This window comes from Salvelinus fontinalis, chromosome 11 (genome assembly GCF_029448725.1).
Source record: "Salvelinus fontinalis isolate EN_2023a chromosome 11, ASM2944872v1, whole genome shotgun sequence".
NCBI classification, from domain to species: domain Eukaryota; kingdom Metazoa; phylum Chordata; class Actinopteri; order Salmoniformes; family Salmonidae; genus Salvelinus; species Salvelinus fontinalis.
Genome location: NC_074675.1, coordinates 42347408 through 42365341, shown reverse-complemented (window position 1 = coordinate 42365341; position 17934 = coordinate 42347408). Strand labels below are relative to the sequence as shown.

The 17934-nt window shown below is 43.0% G+C and overlaps 1 protein-coding gene across 1 annotated transcript in view; it reads left to right on the top strand.

The window, feature by feature from the left end:
* The window catches only part of LOC129865740 (synaptopodin-2-like), a 42777-nt gene extending 37949 nt beyond the window's left edge, over positions 1-4828 (top strand). Inside the window, exon 5 of the mRNA XM_055938725.1 lies at positions 1864-4828. Within this exon, the coding sequence (XP_055794700.1) occupies positions 1864-2511 (648 nt within the window). The 3' untranslated portion in view covers positions 2512-4828. The remainder of the gene's footprint in view (positions 1-1863) is intronic.
* The last annotated feature ends 13106 nt before the right edge of the window (positions 4829-17934 follow it).

The following is a 17934-nucleotide window of genomic DNA, read 5'->3' as shown; positions in this document are numbered from 1 at the left end:
AAAGGTTGATCAAATTAAGATCCTACAACTGTACATGGCCTGTCCTATCCTGGGATATCATATCTTGGGATATGAAGGCCAATTCCATTGTGTATCACCATGTCCCACCCTTACCTTTCGAAGGTGGTTTAAAGTGCAGGTTTGGTTGATTTGATTACTGTCAAACTTGGCAAAACACTTGGATTAACATTAGGTAACACACTTATTCATACTCCACCCACATTTAACAACCATCTATCTGTTCATTTGATTAAAAACAGTAAGCTTGAGCTACAATTTAGCAATGGAGAAAAGATAGAGTAAGTCAAATAGAAAATGCGACAACAAGGGGATATAGATTTTTCTACAGATAATCATTTTCAAAATCTCCCGATAGACAAATAAACCAAATGCAACAAAGGCAGCATCCTTTCACGTGTACAAATCCTCTTTAACATCAATCTTGAATAAAACATGACCTAATGTAGCTACATTGTCTACTGATCTACTTAAGCCGATTCATATGCGTCCCAGTCAAAATAGTGACAGCTGGCTCGCAAAGACAATTCTTGGGCTCTTCTTACAGCTTACCGGATATCTTGACCCACTAAAACAAGTTAGTCATCGAATTTCCCCCTAAAATGAATCGTACAATTCCATTTTCTTTTTCTGCCATTGACAACAATCTATATGAGTCGATCTTATTGGCTGTTCTTACACTTATTCACCAGATGGCAGCACACTCCCTTCGGAGTGGTTTAAATTACAGGAAGACTGTTATGGACATAAGAGATTTTGCCAGCACTGCCCAATCGACACACACATTTCCACTGCCTGTGCAGGGATCCTGATAGGGAATTAAAAAGGGACCTGTTCTTTGATACAATGAGAGAGACAAGATAACGGCCCTTGAGAAGATTTGCTGACTCATTGAGACACCTTGAAAGTGATGCTGGTAATCCACAAAGCCAGTCAGAACCAATTTAAATAAGATAAATGTTGCTTATTTTGTAAACAAACTCATAAGCCAATTGTTCTGAGAAATCAAAAGTCGGGCAAGTGTTGGAATTGTGAAAACAAAAAATGGAAAAGTACATTCATTGAAAAAAGAGTTCCAAAAGGGTTATTCAGCTGTTCCTATAGCAAAACCATTTCTGGTTCCAGGTAGAACCCTTTTTGGTTCCAGGCAGAACCCTTTTTGGTTCCATGTAGGACTCTCTGTGGAAAGGGCTCTACATGGAAACCAAAATAGTTTTTCCTGGAACCAAAAAGGGTTCTTCAAATGGTTCTCCTTTTTTTCTAAGGTTGTAGCTTCTTGAATAGGAATCCTCTATCAAGTTTTATCCTGATTCTGGTAGATTTGTCTTCCTTCAGAACATCAATAGTGGTTTTGAGAATTGAGAGCAGGCCTTTGTGCAGTATACTAGCAGCGTGAATTTCAACTCCTAATATATCATGATTCAGGTTACCAAAATACTCCTCACACGATGTAGGACGGTGCTGTTCTTTTGCCATTTACCAAGAGAACACAAACTAATGATTTATGGCATAACTATTGTGAGAAAGGTGATACAAAATGAATTCTCATTGCTTTATATTATTGTTGATAAACAATCGAACTACCATATCAAAAATCTTACTTTGGAACATAACCTAATATGAAGCTGTACAGTTACACATGACTGTTGCTGCGAGAGAGGGAAGAGAATACTGGATTATATGTGGGTATTAAATGCTCAAAAGGAAGCTCTCAAACTACTGTATGTCTAAGCCATTTTCCAAGTTCCACTGTGATTTGTTCTTGCTGGAAGGATAGTCAGACAAGTGTGTGCTTAAAAATCAGTCCCTGTCTGAAGTAAACATGTCTGAATGTCTCTTTTCCAGGCATTTGGCAGGAGCTACTCTCTGTCCCCACCCGCCGCCAGAGCACCATCGCTGGGCCTCCGGTCATCGTCTGGGTCCCCTTCCCTCTCATATAAACCCCGGGCCTCGTCTGCTCCAGCACCCCCGGGGAGGCAGATGTCCTGGCTGGACAAGAGTCACAAGCCTCCTTCCCCCTGGGAGGCCGCAGCCCGCCACCCCATGGGCCTGGTCGACGAGGCCTTCACCTTCCAGAACCTCCAGCAGGCCATCGCCTTCAACGTGTGCTTGGCTGCCCAGCGCAAGCTGCTCCCCGAGCCCCCTGCTGAGTGGAAGTCTAGGGTGTCCTACGATCTTCCCAGGATGACTGAGGGATGGAACCCGAACCAGAGATGGAACCAGAGGCAGAGCCAGACCCAGAGCCAGGGTCAGAGCCAGAGTTACAGCAGAGTTATGCCTCCGTTCCTGTCCCCAACCAAGAGCACGGCCTCGGCCCCCGCCGGTCCAGCTGGCTACAGGTCCCTGCCCAGACAGTTGCAGCCCCAGAGGTCCCTGACGGAGGCCAATATCGAGCACTCTGGGGCCAGTCATGGGAACGGAAGGCCCCTGAGGGGGCAGCAGCAGCCAAGCTACAGATCTGTGTACCACACCGACTGGAGCTGGAGACGCTAGAGGCAGACAAACATGATGGCTACTTATCTTCATAACAAGGCCAGAAAGTAACTCCGAGATATTCAGATGAATACTAGTAAGGACCATATATATAATCAGCATAATATAAAACTTGGGACAATGGGATAACACAAGGGTTGAGGAGAGCGAGGGGATAGCTATTGAGTTTGTGCTGTGTACAGGAGAGAGATTGAAGGAGGTTGGATCTGCTTATTCGGGTTTCACTGAGAATACTGCTAAGAATATACAGATGATAAGAGTAAATGTTTTGGTATTGGGGACACTGTCAATGATGGTTCTATTTTAGTCAAATGGGACGGTATTGAGTTTCACTTCATCAAGCTTTCATTGGACAGAAATCAATGAGTGATTGAAGCAAAAAGAAGGCTGTAATTGCACTGTCAGAGGCTTTAATTTCCTCCAACACTGTGATGTGATGGTAGCATTCAAAGTAAGTGAAATCAATGGTATTTCTTCAGAGGAAGAAATGGGCATAAAGTATGTTGTAAGGCAGAATGTGTGATTGTCATGTATACAAATTAAAGGATGGGAGTAATGAATGGACATGTACATTTGTGTCAAAAATACAGTACAGTATGGAATACAGTGGGAAATATACTGCTAGGTTCGCTGTGCATCATACAGATGACCCACTCACAATTGACCACAAAGGTCAGTTTGAAATTGCTGAGTGGTACAATAATGTGTGATGACAAGCTAGAATCTAGTACAATAGCATTAGTTGATAGTGTTAGTGCCCTAAGAGAAACACATAAAATAACACAGGTGTTATAGTAGTGGTTGGTGGCCACATATACGTTGTGGGGAGTTGGATACGAAAAGGGCCACGTTTTATGATTGTACCATTTTATTATCCAGATGACTTAAAGTGCCACTGTGGATGTATTTACTTAGCATGCTGGTTTTTGTGGTGTTCGTGGATTCGCGTGTCTTGTCAAACTAAACGTGTCAATGTGAAGTTGGTTAATGCTTTGGGAAACAGTTAAAGTACACCGTTAAACATCCAGAGCAAGGGGCTAAGAACACAGGGCTGAATACTACTGCGAGATGCCACACACATCTCCAACTTGCATATAAATCATATATATTTAGGTACGTCCTTTAGATTACCTTAATACTTTACATTAAGACTTTACAAATAATGCTAAATATACCTTAATGCAAAGTGTTTATAAGTCATTTATAAACCGTTGATTATACGTTTTTAAAGTATGTATAAATCCCTTATAAATAATATCATGTAAAGTGTTAAAGATAAGTCACTTAAAGATTTGCTCAAAATATATCTCAAGTCAGGATTTCAACCCTTAGAACTACTGCTGATGCATTGTGGGTCTAAACGAGGCTTACAACTTGGGGAATGGCTAAATCTATAGCTCAACACATTGTGCGGACAGGTTACTTACTATACAGAGATTAATTCATAATGTTTTTGACAGCTGCCTTTTATTTACTGCATTAACAGGTGGCACCGAACAAGGGTTGTGTCCCTATACAGTGCACTACTTTTTAACTAGGGCCCATAGGGATTAGGGTGCAATTAAAGGTGCATCACGTGATGAATATGAAGGGGAGGGCATCAAGCTTCTAACTCATCTAACAGGACATTGTAAGGTATTTTCCCAGTGATTACACTGTGGGCACCTGGAAAAATGATATCCAGTTATGTAAGAGAGTTGACACTAGGTACATTAGAGAGAAGAGAGTGAGGGATGGAAATTGTGTTCTTGGACTTTGTTAAGTAGAGCACAGAATGTGTTATTTGCTGATGTCCGTTCCTGGTGATAAATAGGCTTCAAAGCAAATAGAATGTAGAATAGGAAATCAATATCTGTACTTTTATTATGTGGTCATGGACATGTATGGTGTGAATCAAGTAGAAATTGTGAGATACATCACTTGCGTTTGCTTGTGTTGCTTACTTCTCATGGCTTTTCATCAGTCCAGAGTAAAGATTCTATGTGCGACTGCGATGGATCAAATTCTGATTTTTCATGTATCATCTCTTCTTATTGCAAGATTTGAAATTGTTTAACACTAGTTAGTATCTGTCATGTGATTCCACAAAGTTCTGTATGTTTGTCATCAGCAACGATATATTGGAGTGATAAGAGTGACATTTTGGTGTTTTTTTGTATTTTCTTTTTCATTTATTTTACAGTACTTTCAGCCCAAACAATTACCCAATGTCTGTGTACTTTTTTGTCGGTTTTTGATTTCATCATTTGATTTCTTCACTTTGATTTCAGTAGGCAGAATGAGGCATTTTGGAAAATAAAAAAAGCATTGAACTACTGACCAAGTATTTTTCTCGTTTTGTTGTTGTGGGACTGAAATGTTTCTAAGCTACTCCTTCTTAATTCATCCCAGTTCTAATATAGGCATCATCAAATCGATATGGAATCATTATATCATTGTTTTTTGTGCTGCTGGAAGTCCATGTGTTGCTAAAATGTTGTGTTTTTTTAATGTCTTATTAGTTGTATGGGATACGCATGGTATACATCGTCCAACGAAATGCTTTCTTGGTGGTTACTTCTCGACAACGCAAACAACAATAAGAAATAATAAAAGATAAGAATACAAACAAAGTTAATAGCTCAGTGGAATAGAATAAACATTTTAACATAAGTGTATTACAGGAAGGCACAATTTATAGTATTGGCACAATATTTACACGTGTATTGGGTAAGGGAAAAAAGAATCTGGTAGCAGCAGTTGTGATGTGTGTGTAGCATGAATGTACTGTGTGTGTGTTTTTAATTTTAAATTTTATTTAACCTTTATTTAACCAGGTAGGCTAGTTGAGAACAAGTTCTCATTTGCAACTGCGACCTGGCCAAGATAAAGCAAAGCAGTTTGACACATACAACAACACAGAGTTACACATGGAATAAACAAACATACAATCAATAATACAGTAGACACATATACAGTGTGTGCAAATGAGGTAGGATAAGAGGTAAGACAATAAAATCGGCCATGGTGGCAAAGTAATTACAATATAGCAATTAAACACTGTAATGGTAGGATTTGCAGAAGATAAATGTGCAAGTTGAGATACTGGGGTGCAAAGAAGCAAGATAAATAAATAAATATAGTATGGGGATGAGGTAGATTGGATGGGCTATTTACAGATGAGCTATGTACAGGTGCAGTGATCTGTGAGTTGCTCTGACAGCTGGTGCTTAAAGCTAGTGAGGTAAGTAAGAGTTTCCAGCTTCAGAGATTTTTGCAGTTCGTTACAGTCATTGGCAGCAGAGAACTGGAAGGAGAGGCAGCCAAAGGAAGAATTGGCTTTGGGGGTGACCAGTGAGATATACCTGCTGGAGCGCGTGCTACGGGTGGGTGCTGCTATGGTGACCAGTGACCTGAGATAAGGCGGGGCTTTACCTAGCAGAGTCTTGTAGATGACCTGGAGCCAGTGGGTTTGGCGACGAATATGTAACGAGGGCCAGCCAACGAGAGCATACAGGTCGCAGTGGTGGGTAGTATATGGGGCTTTGGTGACAAAACGGATGGCACTGTGATAGACTGCATCCAATTTGTTGAGTAGAGTGTTGGAGGCTATTTTGTAAATGACATTGCCGAAGTCGAGGATCGGTAGGATGGTCAGTTTTACGAGGGTATGTTTGGCAGCATGAGTGAAGGATGCTTTGTTGCGAAATAGGAAGCCAAATCTAGATTTAATTTTGGATTGGAGATGTTTAATGTGAGTCTGCAAGGAGAGTTTACAGTCTAACCAGACACCTAGGTATTTATAGTTGTCCACATATTCTAAGTCAGAACCGTCCAGAGTAGTGATGCTGGACGAGCAGCAATCGGTTGAAGAGCATGCATTTAGTTTTACTTGCATTTAATAGCAGTTGGAGGCCACGGAAGGAGAATTTGTATGGCATTGAACTCATCTGGAGGTTAGGTAACACAGTGTCCAACGAAGGGCCAGAGGTATACAGAATGATGTCGTCTGAGTAGAGGTGGATCAAAGAATCACCAGCAGCGAGAGCGACATTATTGATGTATACAGAGAAGAGTCGGCCCGAGAATTGAACCCTGTGGCACCCCCATAGAGACTGCCAGAGGTCCAGACAACAGGCCTTCCGATTTGACATGCTGAACTCTATCGGAGAAGTAGTTGGTGAACCAAGTGAGGCAATCATTTGAGAAACCAAGGCTGTTGAGTCTGCCAATAAGAATGTTGTGACAGAGTCGAAACCCTTAGCCAGGTCGATGAATACGGCTGCACAGTAATGTCTCTTATCAATGGCGGTTATGATATCATTTAGGACCTTGAGGATGGCTGAGGTGCACCCATGACCAGCTCTGAAACCAGATTGCATAGTGGAGAATGTACGGTGAGATTCGAAATGGTCGGTGATCTGTTTGTTAACTTAGCTTTCAAAGACCTTAGAAAGGCAGTGTAGAATAGATATAGGTCTGTAGCAGTTTGGGTCTAGAGTGTCTCCCCCTTTGAAGAGGAGGATGAGCACGGCAGCTTTCCAATCTATGGAAATCTCAGACGATACGAAAGAGAGGTTGAACAGGCTAGTAATAGGGGTTGCAATATTTTCGGCAGATCATTTTAGAAAGAGAGGGTCCAGATTGTCTAGCCCGGCTGATTTGTAGGGGTCCAGATTTTGCAGCTCTTTCAGAACATCAGCTATCTGGATTTGGGTGAAGGAGAAGTGGGGGAGGTTTGGGCGAGTTGCAGTGGGGAGCGCAGGGCTGTTGACCGGGGTATGGGTAGCCAGGTGGAAAGCATGGCCAGCCGTAGAAAAATGCTTATTGAAATTCTCAATTATTGTGGATATATATCGGTAGTGAAAGTGTTTCCTAGCCTCAGTGCAGTGGGCAGCTGGGAGGAGGTGCTCTTACTCTCCATGGACTACAGTGTCCCAGAAATGTTTTGGGTTTGTAGTACAGGATGCAAATTTCTGTTTAAAAAAATCTAGCCTTAGCTTTCCTAACTGCCTGTGTATATTGGTTCCTAACTTCCCTGAAAAGTTGCATATTACTGGGGCTATTCGATGCTAATGCAGAATGCCACAGGATGTTTTTGTGCTGGTCAAGGGCAGACATGTCTGGAGTGAACCAAGGGCTATATCTATTCTGAGTTCAATTTTTTTTGAATGGAGCATGCTTATTTAAGATGGTGAGGAAGGCACTTTTAAAGATTAACCAGGCATCCTCTACTGACGGGATGAGGTCCATGTTATTCCAGGTTACCCCGGCCAGGTCAATTAGAAAGGCCTGTTCGCAGAAGTGTTTTAGCGTTTGACAGTGATGATGGGTGGTGGTTTGCCCGCAGATCCATTACGGATGCAGGCAATGACGAAGTGATCGTTGAGATCTTGGTTGAAAACAGCAGAGGTGTATTTGGAGGGCGAGTTAGTTAGGATGATATCTATGAGGGTGCCCGTGTTTACAGATTTGGGGTTGTACCTTGTAGGTTCATTGATAATTTGTGTGACATTGAGGGCATCAAGCTTAGATTGTAGGATGGCCGGGGTGTTAAGCATGTCCCAGTTTAGGTCACCTAGCAGCACGAGCTCAGAAGATAGATGGTGGGGGCAATCAATTCACATATGGTGTCCAAGGCACAGCTGGTGGCAACGGTGAGAGACTTGTTTCTGGAAAGGTGAATTTTTAGAAGTAGAAGCTCGAATTGTTTGGGTACAGACCTGATAGTAAGACAGAACTCTGCAGTAGATTGCAACACCGCCCCCTTTGGCAGTTCTATCTTGGCGGAAAATGTTATAGTTAGGGATGGAAATTTCAGGGTTTTTGGTGGTTTTAGCAGAATGTGTTAACTTCTTGAGAATACAGGGGGTGCTGTTTCGCATTAGCATAATTGCCTCTACAGACTAAACTGCCTCTTATTCAATTATTGCTGTTACTATATGCATATAACCATATAGCATTGGATAGAAAACAAGCTATGGTTTCTAAAACCGTTCCAATTGAGTCTCTGAGTCAAACACAGGTCATTTCACAGCACTTTCCCTGAGCCAGAAAAAGATTGCAAGATGTGTATGCTCGCTTCAAAGCTCTGCCTATATATGGTCACGCGACCTATGACCCGAATGACACTTCCTTCTTCTTCCTCTGGGTGTCTGGAAGACGTCAGAGGAGAAATTTTTTGTTTATCTTGTACTGACGTGAAATAAGACCTATTTCTTTAGCGTGACCGACAACTTCCGGTTTCTGAAATGCGCGTTTTCAGAGGTGGCATTGTCTTTTGTTATGCTGACGTTACGGATGAAAACTATCTCCGTGTCGAAGTTTGTTTGATACATGTGACCATATCACCGTAATGTATGTTTTTTCAATATAGTTTAATCAGATTATTAGAATTTTTTCGGGAGTTTTGCCGTGTTCCGTTCTTTGAGTTTTTTAACTTTGGACATGGACCGTGCCAGTCGACCAGTACCCAGGCTAAATGAAGAGGGGAAGTTGCCATTGTGAATGGATTGAACGACTCATCAGGACTAAGGACACCTTGATCAACATTCTGATGAAAGACCAGCAATAGTAAGACCCAATTTACGATGTTATTTCATATATCTGTCGTGCATGTGAACTGGTCGGGCGCGTCCAGCTGGTTTTGGCTGGCCTGGTTATGCTAATTAGCTAGTTATGCTAATTTCGCTATAAAACATTTAAAAAATCTGAAATATTGTTTGGATTCACCAGATGTTGGGCTTTCAATGTCTGTACGCTGTGTATTTTTTCTGAAATGTTTTAAGACAAGTAATTAGTTATATAACGTTGGTCTCTGTAATTGTTCTAGCTGCATCAGCACTATATCAGATTGCAGCTGCAATGTAGAACTGTGATTTATACCTGAAAAATGCACATTTAAAAAAAAAAAACTATGCTATACCATAAATATGTTATCAGACTGTCATCTTAAGAATTTTTTTGTTGGTTAGTGGCTATCAATATCTTAGTTTAGCCGAATTGGTGATAGCACCTGATGGAGTAAGAAACTGTTGGAGTAAGAAAATGGTGTCATTTTGCTAACGTGTTTAGCTAATAGATTTACATATTGTGTCTTCCCTGTAAAACATTTAAAAAATCTGAAATGGTGGTTTTATTCACAAGATCTGTGTCTTTCATTGGGTGTCTTGGACTTGTGATTTAATGATATTTAGATGCTACTATTTAATTGTGACGCTATGCTAGCGATGCTAATCAGTGTGGGGGGTGTGGGGGGTGCTCCCGGATCCGGGTTAGGTACTCTGTAGAGGATAACCTCTTGACACTAGGGGGGCGCCATTTCGACTTTGTAAAAATTCGTTCCCAAATTAAACTGCCTCGTACTCAATTCTTGCTCGTACAATATGCATAGTATTATTACTATTGGATAGAAAACACTCTCTAGTTTCTTAAACCGTTTGAATTATTTCTCTGAGTGAAACAGAACTCATTCTGCAGCACATTTCCTGTCAGGGAGTGAGATTTCAGAAATCGAGGTCCCTGTTCTGAGGTCAGTTTATAAGTCCCCTTGTAAGCCATCGGGCTACATGCACTGCATACGCCTTCCTCTAGATGTCAGTAAGCGGGGAGAATTTGAATGGAGTGGATTGCGCAATCTGGGGCCCTATATAAGACCGTGGAACGGATGTACCGTTCTTTTCAACGGTGCGCCTGGCGCAGCAGGGACTTCACAATGGCCTCCTGCAAAGCTTTCGTTTTAGCAGTTCTATATCTCCGGTCATGTTTTTAGTCGTTATAGTTGTTAAAGACATCATAAGGCAGTTAATTTAAACCGACTTATAGCAGTTTATATCAGTTTATTGCGATTTTCCTGGATTTCTTTGTGATGCGCTTTCACGAGTTGGACACCTCTCCAGTGTGTGGCTATCGTTAGCTGCTATTTCCACATGAGAAGAGGACATCTTTCAACCAAAAGACGATTGTTCTGGAGAAAGGACACCTTGCCCAAGATTCTGATGGAAGCTCGGCAAATAGTAAGCAATCTTTATGTTGTTAATTCGTATTTATGTTGACAAATGTCAAATAATAATTCCGCCATGAATTTCGGTGCGGTCTCGCTTTAGCGCACGCTGTATGCTGAAGTAACGTTAATTAAAAAAATGTAACACAGCGATTGCATTAAGAACTAATTTGTCTTTCATTTGCTGTCCAACTTGTATTTTTTAGTCAAGTTTATGAATAGTTTTCGATTAGAATAGGTGCCTCTCCAAGATGGCGCCGGACAGATTGCTTGAAGTTTTGGCCACTAATCACATTGTATAACCACGATTTGTGCCGCTAAATATGCACATTTTCGAACAAACTCTATATGCATTGTGTAATATGATGTTATAGGACTGTCATCTGAAGAATTCTGAGAAGGTTAGTGAAAAAATTTATATATTTTGGTGGTTTATACGTTATCACTATTTTTGGCTTGAATCAATGCTGTTGTGATGTTTGCTATTGTGGTAAGCTAATATGACGCTATATTGTGTTTTCGCTGTAAAACACTTAGAAAATCTGAAATATTGTCTGGATTCACAAGATCTGTGTCTTTCATTTGCTCTACGCTGTGTATTTTTAAGAAATGTTTTATGATGAGTAATTAGGTAATACACGATGGTCTCTGTAGTTATTCTAGTCGCTTTGGTGAGAGTTGTGATGGTGGCTGCAATGGTAGACTATGATTTATACCTGAAATATGCTCATTTTTCTAACAAAACATATGCTATACAATAAATATGTTATCAGACTGTCATCTGATGAAATTGTTTCTTGGTTAGTGGCTATTTATATCTTTATTTGGTCGAATTTGTGATAGCTACTGATGCAGTAAAAAAATGGTGGAGTAAAAAAAGTGGTGTCTTTTGCTAACGTGGTTAGCTAATAGATTTACATATTGTGTCTTCCCTGTAAAACATTTTAAAAAATCAGAAATGATGGCTGGATTCACAAGATCTGTATCTTTCATCTGGTGTCTTGGACTTGTGATTTAATGATATTTAGATGCTAGTATTTACTTGTGACGCTATGCTAGGCTATGCTAGGCTATGCTAGTCAGCTTTTTTACTGATGGGGGTGCTCCCGGATCTGGGTTTGGGAGGAATTAGAGGATAATCTGCCCGAGGATCCCAACAGGCCCCTCAGGCGCGACGTCCCCTGAAGGCCCATTCTGCTAACCGCGGCCTGCTAGCTATCTATAGCACATTGGACTGTTTGCTGATCCACCGGACAGTTTCTTGGACCACTATACCCATTTTGCAAATTGGACTTGGAGCCCTCTGCTACTTGGAACCCTACTAATTCCGCCACTGGTCTATCGACGTCACCGCACGAGGAGGCAGACTTTTCCCCCATCGCGACGTCCCTCTAAGGCCCTTATGCTAGCTTACTAGCCCCGGCCTGCTAACTGCTAGCTTGCTAGCGCCGGCCTGCTAACTGTCTGAATCGCCATGTCCCCAGCCAGCCCAACCACGCACTGGACCCATACGATCACTTGGCTACGCATGCCTCTCCCTAATATCAATATGCCTTGTCCATTACTGTCCTGGTTAGTGATTACTGGCTTATTTCACTGTAGAGCCTATAGCCCTGCTCAATATGCCTTAACCAACCATGTTGTTCCACCTCCCACATATGCGATGACATCACCTGGTTTAAACGTCTCTAGAGACTATATCTCTCTCTTCATCACTCAATGCCTAGGTTTACCTCCAATGTACTCTGTTCCTACCACACCTTTGTCTGTACAGTATGCCTTGACTCTATGCTATCGTGCCCAGAAACCTGCTCCCTTTACTCCCTGTCCTGAACGTGCTAGACAGCCAGTTCTTATAGCCTTTAGCCGTACCCTTATCCTACTTCTCCTCTGTTCCTCTTGTGATGTATAGGTTAATCCAGGACCTGCAGTGCCTAGCTCCACTCCTACTCCCCAGGTGCTCTCATTTGTTGACATATGTAAACGTAAAAGCCTTGGTTTTATGCATGTTAACATTAGAAGCCTCCCCCCAAGTTTGTTTTATTCACTGCTTTATGTCGGTATTCCAGTCATGAAGGATCCGTGCCCCTTACCGGCAGTAGAAGGGGTCCGGATATTGTAGCCGAGGAGTGGGCTTCAGGAGTAGCCCAGGAGCCCTAGCCGGGAGGTGGTTCTAGCATGGGCTAGCCCCAGGCTAGTTGGTGCTTGCTATGGGACGGAAACGTTAGCCAAGAGTAGTCAACCAATGGGTTGCGGTTAGCTAACTGCCATGATCCAGATGAAAGGGTTCAGAGTTTGCGGTAGGAATCCGGGGATATGGAGAGAAACATAGGTCCGGTATGCTCTGGTTTGAAACACATTGTATGAACTGGCGAGAGCTTTCCCGAGCTAAACGTTAGCTGACTGATAGCTGGTAGCTAGTTAGCTAGCTAGCTTCAGTTGAGGTATTCCAGTTCAGAGGTCAATAGAAATACTTTTGGAAAAAAACAGATCCACACCACATTGGGTGAGGCGGGTTGCAACAGAGTTTTTTGAAGTTGAGGTTTAGGAAACATATTAAAAAGAATGTGAAGAAAAAGATATATACATGGGACGAGACAAGACAAAGACAAAGACGTCTGACTGCTACGTAAGGTAAGGTAAGGGAGAGAACAGCTCGTGGCTGGGGTGTGTGGGGTCCTTGATGATGCCGTGTGCTTTCCTCAGGAATCGCTTCGAGTAGATGTCCTGGATGGGTGGGAGCACAGTCCCAGTGATGTACTGGGCCAGCTTCACCACCCGCTTTAGGGCTTTGGGACGTGGACTGAGAAATTCCCTTACCAGGCCGCAATACACAAGTCTTCGGTGATGTGGATGCCGAGGAACTTAAAACTGTTGACTCTCTACTGCAGTCCCGTTGATGTGGACCTGGGCATGTTCCCTCGTCTGCTTCCTGAAGTCAACAATCAACTCCATTGTTTTGCTGACGTTGAGGGAGAGGTTGCTGTCATGTCACCACAATGCCAGTTCACTTACCTCCTCCCTATAGGCTGACTTGTCCATGTTGCTTATCAGGCCTACAACCGTGGTTTTGTGAGAAAAACTTGATGGAGTTGGTGTCGTGCAAAGCCATGCAGTCGTGGATGAACAAGGAGTACAGGAGAGGACTAAGGACATACCCCTGTGGGGCCCCTGTGTTAAGAGTCAGGATCCAGTTGCGGAGGATGGTGTCAAGACCCACGGCTCTGAGCTTGGTGTTGAGCTTGGAGGGAACAATAGTGTTGAATGCTGAACTGTAGTCAATTAACAGCATTCTCACATAGGTGTTCCCCTTACCCAGATGTGTTGCGGCCATGTGAATAGCAAAGGAAATGGCATCTTCCGTGAATCTGTTGAAGCGGTAGGCAAATTGGAGTGGGTCCATTGTGCCTGGCAAGTCACCTTGTTTTTCTTGGGGACTGGGATGATGGTGGTCTCCTTAAAGCAGGTGGGGACTACCACCTGGGACAGGGAGAAGTTGAAAGTGTCTGAAAAGAGACGCCTGCCAGCTAGTCAGCACACACTCTGAGGACGCGGCCAGGGATGCCATCTGGGCTGGTGGCTATGTGAGTATTCACTAGAGTTCTCACGTCAGCCTCGGACAGAAAAAGCACCTGGTAGTCCAGAACAGCGAGTCTTTCTGGATGGCTCGGTAATGTCTGCCTCGAAGCGAGCATAGAATGTGTTAAACTCATCTAGGAGGTAGGCTTTGGTAGTCTGTGATAGTCTGTAATCCTAGCCAACATCAACTCAAGTTTGAGTCTGTATTATCTTTTTGCTTCCCTAATGGTTTTGCGGAGCTCGTTCCGGCTTAGCTTGTATGTCGTGCGACACCAAGTCATCGGTGTTCGTTCTGCTTACATTCAATTCTGCAGTACAGGCTCTCAGCATTGTACGAATATCTCAGTATATCCAGGATTTTTGGCTGGGGTATGTCCGAATTGTTATTGTGGGTACAACATCATCAACACATTTCCTAATGAAGCCTGACTGACAATGTATATTCCTCAATGTTGATGATGAGTCCTGGGTGGATGACTCTGAACATATTCCAATCATTATTCTCAAAACAATCCTGCAGCATTGAAACCCCTTCCTCTGTCCAGCGCCACACTATTCTCTGTGTTGGTGGCTCCTTCTTGAGTTGCTGCTTGTAGGAACAGAGAGACGTGATCTGTTGGCTGAAGTGGGGGCGGGGGATGGCTTTGTTCTCGTCACGGATGTTTGTGTATACATGGTAGAGCATGCTGGATCGTCTTGTGGGCCAGGATACATGTTGGTGATATTTTGAGACATTTTATTTTAAACGGGCTTGCTTCTGGGACACTGACTGCTTCCGGGTGAGAGGATTCTTGCTGGCTTATAATCTTGTACAGTTCGCTGGGTGTCGCCTTGGTGTTTGCTTGTGGCGGTATGTACACAGCTGTGCTGCCTTCAACACAGTTTGACCACAGCATCCTCCTGGGTCGACTGAAGGAATACACAGGTCTCGACAGTACCGCTCATAACTGGTTCACCTCATACCTTTCAAACTGCACACAATATGTTGACGACACACAGATCTACATAAAACCAACCCCGGATTCCCTCTCTTCCATTAACACCCTCACAAGCTGTCTAGATGACAAAAAGGCCTGGATGTCAAACAACCTCCTGCAACACAACAATACTAAAACAGAAGCAATCCTCATCGGCACTCCCCATCACACGAAAACCAGTCCCATCACCACTCTTACCTTTGGCAGCCACTCCATCCCACTGTCCTCCTAGGTCTGCAACCTTGGGGTGTTACTGGATTCCTCCCTCATTTTCTCTGACCACAAAATCTGTCTGCAAAAAAATCTTTCTTTCATCGGAAAAACATCACCCAGCTTCATCCTGTTTTCTCCAAACCTGATCTGGAAAAGATGGTCAACTCCCTCGTCACCTCCCGACTCGATTACTGCAATGCCCTCCCCTAAAAAAGCATCCACAGGCTGCAGCTTGTGCAGAACACCGCTGCCAGTGTCCTCACAGGAACACAGAGATCTGCCTACATCACCCCCATTCTAGCCTCTCTCCACAGGCTACCCATCCAATTTAGAATTAACTTCAAGCCTCCTGTTAGTCTTCAAAACCCCTCAATGCCTATGGTCTCCAATACCTCAGTGAACAGCCTTCAGGGTCACTCTAGTCAAATGATCAAAGACTCATTGCAGTCCCCCCACCTCCGCATGCCCCTGACCACCACGTCCTCTAAGTCTGAGCTAAAGAATCACTTCTTCAAACTGGCTTTCACGTAATACTTTCTACGTTGTGGTGTCAGTTGTTGGTCTTATACATTTGTTTCAAGTTCTATTGTTCTGTCCTCGTCACCTTTATTATTTTGTGTATCTTGTATAGTACTTGACCGCTAGCTATCTTTTAATGTCTTTAGCCTTTTTGTTAAAGCTTTATTTTAATGGTTGGTCACAATGTAAAGAGCTTTGTGATTTACATCTGTAAAGGAAAAGCGTTCTACAAATGTCATTTATTATTATCATAACACACGTGAATTTCCTCGGCATATAGTGGGGTTGCTATTTTAGCGTCAAATTACTGCACAAACATTCTGAGCAAACAAAATAATAACTAACGCAAAAAAATCGCCATTTTACTAGCCATGTGTGCAGCACTAGGCTTGATGTTTATTCCCTCCGAGTCACACGCTCCATAGCCATTGGGTAGGGGTTGTTAGGGGGACTTGTTGCCTAGGAGACAGTTACATAATGGCAGGGGGTATACAGCAGCTGGGCTATGGAGAGTGGTGCAGCATTAGAACAAAAGAGCAGTCCTGTCCCACTGTCAGCATGTGATGATGCTTCAATCTCCAAGTTTGATGCCACAAAGTAGCATAACACAACAGTCAGCAATTGAGTTGGATAGACTAGAATCGAAGTAGTGAAGAACTGTGAATTTTGTTCAACAAACTCAACATCCCCGGTTTCTGTTTTGGTGTAAAGATGAAGGATGGCCTGGAGAAATGAAACCACTATCAAATTCATAGACAGAGCCATGGACGCAAGGACTGACCATCCAATACATTAAAATGATAGTTTTAAGCATGTTTTGAAGCTATACAGTGTTTGTTTATAAATATTGGAGTAAACCAAGCTTATATTTTGGTTTATGATGGGGTACGACGGTGGAACTAAGCTCATAAGGCATTTATAATTCTTGAACGATCAATGGGTAACTTGATATATAATTCATTTATAGGTCCAAAAATGGATGTAGCAACTGCAGATTGCCCCTTTAAGGTTTATATAATCCTATTCGTGCTTGTGGATGAATTTACTTCTGCCTTTTAAGAAGTTATAGCTCATTGAAGACCATTCAAAAAGCCTACAAAGTTCCAAAAAGACAAGGCCGGGGTGCAGTTAGGTCCTGGTAACTAAACTATTGGTAGTCCCATAGTCATTGATGCATTTGGTGCACCAGAAATATAAAACCCCACCACTCAATTACCTCTACTGCCACCTAGGGCCCAATACCAAAACGGTTCCTTTCAGCAGCTTAGGAAGAGTTTATAGCAGATACATATCCAATCATTTCAGCTCCCTGAGCAGGCCGTTGAGAGATATGTGTTAAGGATTGGTAATATAAGGGTTTTGTCCTTGGCTCTACTGGGGGGAGAGGGGTATTTACAACCTCAGCCTCACACACTTTCCAACAGGTCCTTGCCCATCAGACCAAGGGAACTATGGGAGATGGTATGGTGTCAGAAAGGGGTGGGGGGGAAGTCGTGGCTAGGCAGGAGCTAGTTCGGCAGCAACCCCTGCACCCAGCCTAAGCTTCTGTACAGACACTGAGCCACGAGCGAGAGAAGGGGAGTGGTAGCCGCTATATTTAGCCCCCCACCGCCCAACCACATACCATTGGGTGCGTTCGAGCGGATCACTTTGTCAAGTCAGTGACCATTGTTGGTCACCGCCTTTCAAAGTGTGTTGCATTATAGAGATAAAAATTGGCCGACATGCGCTTACATGTCGACAACATGAAATCCACGTGATTAAAAGGTCACGAAGTTGACTGCAAGTGTCTGCAGTTGCCCTTCACCAACTTCATCCTGCAGCCGTCACCTGCATTGTGGAAGGCTCTACTGTCAACCAATCATTCAGGTGTTTTGTTTGACCCACGGGAACATGACCAAAGTGGTGAGTGAAACCGGAACCAACTTTGCGCAATTCATATATAGCAGGCTACATTGGAAATACTGTATACAGTATAAATGGATTTCATATTTGAGGCTCCCTCTCACTAGTTGATTGTACAATGTACACACATATGATTTCAGTTTGTGAGTGTATGATATAGGGGTTGGAGATGTTTATCTTGATTCTGCCATGTCGATCTGAGCCTTAGTGTCCGACTTTCGGCTGTCGTAGTTTCACCTACCCCGACTT